Source organism: Notothenia coriiceps, unplaced genomic scaffold (genome assembly GCF_000735185.1).
Source record: "Notothenia coriiceps isolate Sejong01 unplaced genomic scaffold, NC01 NC01_scaffold00033423, whole genome shotgun sequence".
NCBI classification, from domain to species: domain Eukaryota; kingdom Metazoa; phylum Chordata; class Actinopteri; order Perciformes; family Nototheniidae; genus Notothenia; species Notothenia coriiceps.
Genome location: NW_011366124.1, coordinates 16557 through 20374, shown reverse-complemented (window position 1 = coordinate 20374; position 3818 = coordinate 16557). Strand labels below are relative to the sequence as shown.

General features: G+C 40.9%; 1 protein-coding gene across 1 annotated transcript in view; it reads left to right on the top strand.

Moving 5' to 3' along the window:
• The first annotated feature begins 1551 nt into the window (after positions 1-1551).
• The window catches only part of LOC104961563 (aurora kinase A-like), a 12317-nt gene continuing 10050 nt past the window's right edge, over positions 1552-3818 (top strand). Inside the window, exons 1-5 of the mRNA XM_010789873.1 lie at positions 1552-1648; positions 2307-2366; positions 2615-2951; positions 3040-3085; positions 3170-3361. Of these exons, the coding sequence (XP_010788175.1) occupies positions 2310-2366; positions 2615-2951; positions 3040-3085; positions 3170-3361 (632 nt within the window). The 5' untranslated portion in view covers positions 1552-1648; positions 2307-2309. The remainder of the gene's footprint in view (positions 1649-2306; positions 2367-2614; positions 2952-3039; positions 3086-3169; positions 3362-3818) is intronic.

The following is a 3818-nucleotide window of genomic DNA, read 5'->3' as shown; positions in this document are numbered from 1 at the left end:
AAACTAATGGCAACAAAAAGGAATTCCCTCATCAAACTTAGCAGAAGAGGCTTGATTTTGTTCTCAGCAGGGGACTTTGACAGAGTATATCTAAAAAAATACACAGTAAAAGTACTTCAATGTATTGTAAGTAGTAGGCTAATACAAAGTCAAACAGTATCAATTTCATTAAGAACTAATGGTAAAATTATATTTTTATCATTAATCAAAGATAGCAGAAAACATGCATTATGGAGGGGACTTTGACAGAGGATTACTCACAAAGTACACAGTAAAAGTTCTTCATTTTATTTCTGGTAGAAGTCAAACTAGAACCGAGTCCAACAGTGTCAGTTTCCTTAAGAACTTATGGTAACAAATATTTGTATCACTCGTCAAATATAGCAGGAATAATGAAGAGCAGCTGATTTGAAAAAACAAACTCGCGAGGCAGCTGAGTTGATTGCAGTGCAGAATCGCAGTAGTAGGCTATAGTTTAAATCTCCTAACAATGTTGTCCATTTTAGACATAGGCTTATTATATTTACAGCCCTTAATAACATCCATTTTCTGGGCTCAATATGTGTCTTGGCCGTTTTCGTTGTGATCGCTAAATTCCCCTTGTTTATAATAATCACCGTTCCTTCAGCAGGATAATGTGGTTCAAAGTGTGATTTTAGCAAACGAGTGCTTTTGTTTTGAAATCACTTCCGTGAGTTTCGCCCCGCCCCTCGCTCCAAGGACCATTTGACCATTTAGTAAGGTAAAAAGCAGAAAGCAAAAAGGCCTCTCAGACGCTCTTCCCTTTACGTGTTTAATAAAGGAAAACAATTGGACGGTAGATACACGGATTGGGGAACCGAGGAAAGAGGAGGGGAAGCAGCAGGCGTTTCGAGAAATGAGAAATCCTCTCCTCTGAGCAGTCATTTTAAAGAGACGTCCGTCTGTCTGATGGACAGAGCTGTGTTCATGATTACTTATATATTTACTTTTAATTCATTCACAGTGCGGTATAATGAGACAATAACAGGGTACAGATGCGGACATTTATATAAATATATACAATTTCAGAATCAAACAAGTATGAGAGCACTCCGTAACACAATCAGAGACTGGATATATACCCCCTCCCCCCCTGGTCTCTGAAATGGGGATTTTAAATTACGGGCAAAAGTTTTATTTGCAAGTATTAAAAGCATAGGACACCAAACCAACTGACACCTGTATGTCGGCCTGTCTGTCTACGCACTATACAACACGCGCCTACACACTGTACAACACGCACCTACAGCTCCTAAAGCATAGGATACAGCCGTTGTGTATTTTATTATGTGAAGCAGTGCTTCTGCTTCACATGATAAAAGGAGAGAGGTGCTTCAGATGCACCTCTCTCCTCGGTTCCCCTCCTCGACTCCTCCGCTCGCATCTCCTGTGGGCGCGACTAGTTTGTCCCTGTCGGCTGCTGCTGCCCTCTAGTGTTCAGGAGGATTTCCCTCTGACGTCACGCTACCCTTCTCGCCAGCCAATGAAAAATGAGCACAGAGCATTCTCTCGGCCAATCGGACGCCGGGATGTATTTAAAGGTTGTGAACCGAGGGACGTTTGAAATCAAACTAGTAGCATTTGAGGGAAGTGTTTGCCAGCGGCCACATTGGAAATTATATTGGCGGTAAGATTTTGTTCCAGTTTGATTCCTTTTTATCTGCGTTTACCACCTCACAACATCGAGCCGGCTTTTAACAGGATTAGTATACTGTCCATCTCGCGGTATATTTATGTAGACACAAACCTTGAGCTCTCGTCAACTGGCCGTCGTAGCTGCTAGCTAGCGAGGTTGACGTTAAAACTCCCTGCTTGAGAGCTAGCTTACTCTTAGTTTGGATTCTGGATAAGTTATCGGTCATTTCGGGCATTGTGCAATAACATAATCGGGTAAGTAATGTTATCTATGATAAGTGTCGAAAGTGATGTATGTTGTTAATGCTATGGTTACCGAAAAGCTAACAGTAGCTCAGAACTCAACGTTCACACGGTTAGGTAACATTAGCCAACAAGCGGAGAATGCTAACGTTACATCTTCTTTTTTCTCCGTAAACGGCATTGTGTAGTTTTTACAAAAAATAACATGTTTTACATTTATATGTATTCAAATAATAAGTAACAGATAATACATTACCTTGAAGAAATGACACCAATACTAATTTTAACGTGAGTGAATGTAGTCAAAGAAAATAAAAGGCTTTTTTTTTGTTAGAAGCTCTACTTACTATCTGACTTGTTTGATGAACAATGTAAAAAAATAACCTCCCTTTCACCTTTTTTTTTAGAATATGGATTCTTCTTCCAGACTCAAGATGACAAAGGACATGAAACACAACAAAGTGAAGGTACGATTTTACCATGACTATAAAAAAAAATACACTCACGGATTTCCATGTGAATGTGTGATGAATTCAACTTACATTTGTTGTGAAAATCAGAGTCAATACTACAGCTATAACACAATTAACGTATGTAGTTGTCAAATGTAGAACTCATTTGTGTGCAAACCCATGTAGAGAATATGGAGTTTTCATTCTTCTATCCTTTTTAAAAGCCAGTTTATTCAGTGTTTGGTGATTTCCTCTGATTTCAGACAAGCATGGATGGTCCAAAGCGGATTCCCGTGTCACAGCCGTCTCAGTCGGCTGTAGTTGCACCACCTCCACATCAGCGAGTTCTAGGCTTGTCAAATGGACCTCAGCGCATTCAGCGTCCTATGAGCCACCAGAAATCTGCATCTCATGTCTCGGTTGTTGTCAAATCTGCAAACCCCGCTGATCAGAATGTTAACCCTACTACTCTGAGTAGAAGTCGGGCAATGCAGCCCAAACGTGTGTCTCAGCAAATCCAACCAAAGGCAATCGTGCCCAAGGCGATTCCAGAGCCAGACAGGCCCCCATCGGAACCGGCAAAGCTGGAGAAGCCACAGAGTAAGCCAAATATAAAATTGGACAATCTAATCAATATTGTATCCGGTTTTTCTGTATGCTAAAATGTGTTCTATGTCTTTTTTCTCAGCCAAACTTCCTAAGATTGATGCTGCAAAAGCCTCTTCAACAGATAGGTATATTAAATGACACTCGTATTACTTATTTTGTGCATAAACTTTTTGCGTGTTGTCTGTAACTCAGCACATTTCTACTTGCAGCCACCGATGGAGCCTGGGGAACTTTGACATTGGCCGTCCCTTAGGAAAGGGTAAATTTGGCAATGTGTACCTCGCCAGAGAGCAACAGAGTAAGTTCATCTTGGCCCTGAAGGTGCTCTTCAAGAAGCAGCTTGAGAAGGCGGGGGTTGAGCACCAGCTGAGGAGGGAGGTGGAGATCCAGTCTCACCTCAGGTAATGTGTCATTCAAATGATGTGATATGATGCCAAGTATGAATCCTGTCTGTTACACAAAGTGGTGGTACAAATTATTTAATTTCAAAGATGTCTGAATCGCGACAAGATAAACTTTCTTATTAAGAGAGAAGATCACTGGCCAAACTATAATGAGCAGTTTGGAGAATAATGCACATATGTCTTTAACTGTATGCATACACTTGGGGTGCATTCGCACCGAATAGTCCGCTTCTCGGTGTGCACCAGACCACAGTTTGTTACATTGTTTCATTTTTCAGAAGGTTCGTTTTGTCTTCACCTGGGCAAAATTCAAACTAACTAGAGTGGCGAAGTCACGCCCATCTACTTCCGGTCCATGGGACCTTATTTCGGAAAAAATAATGTATTGAAGTCAATGGAGAGAGAAAACATATCTTTCGATCCCGTTTGAATTGTGCCATGAATTACACATATG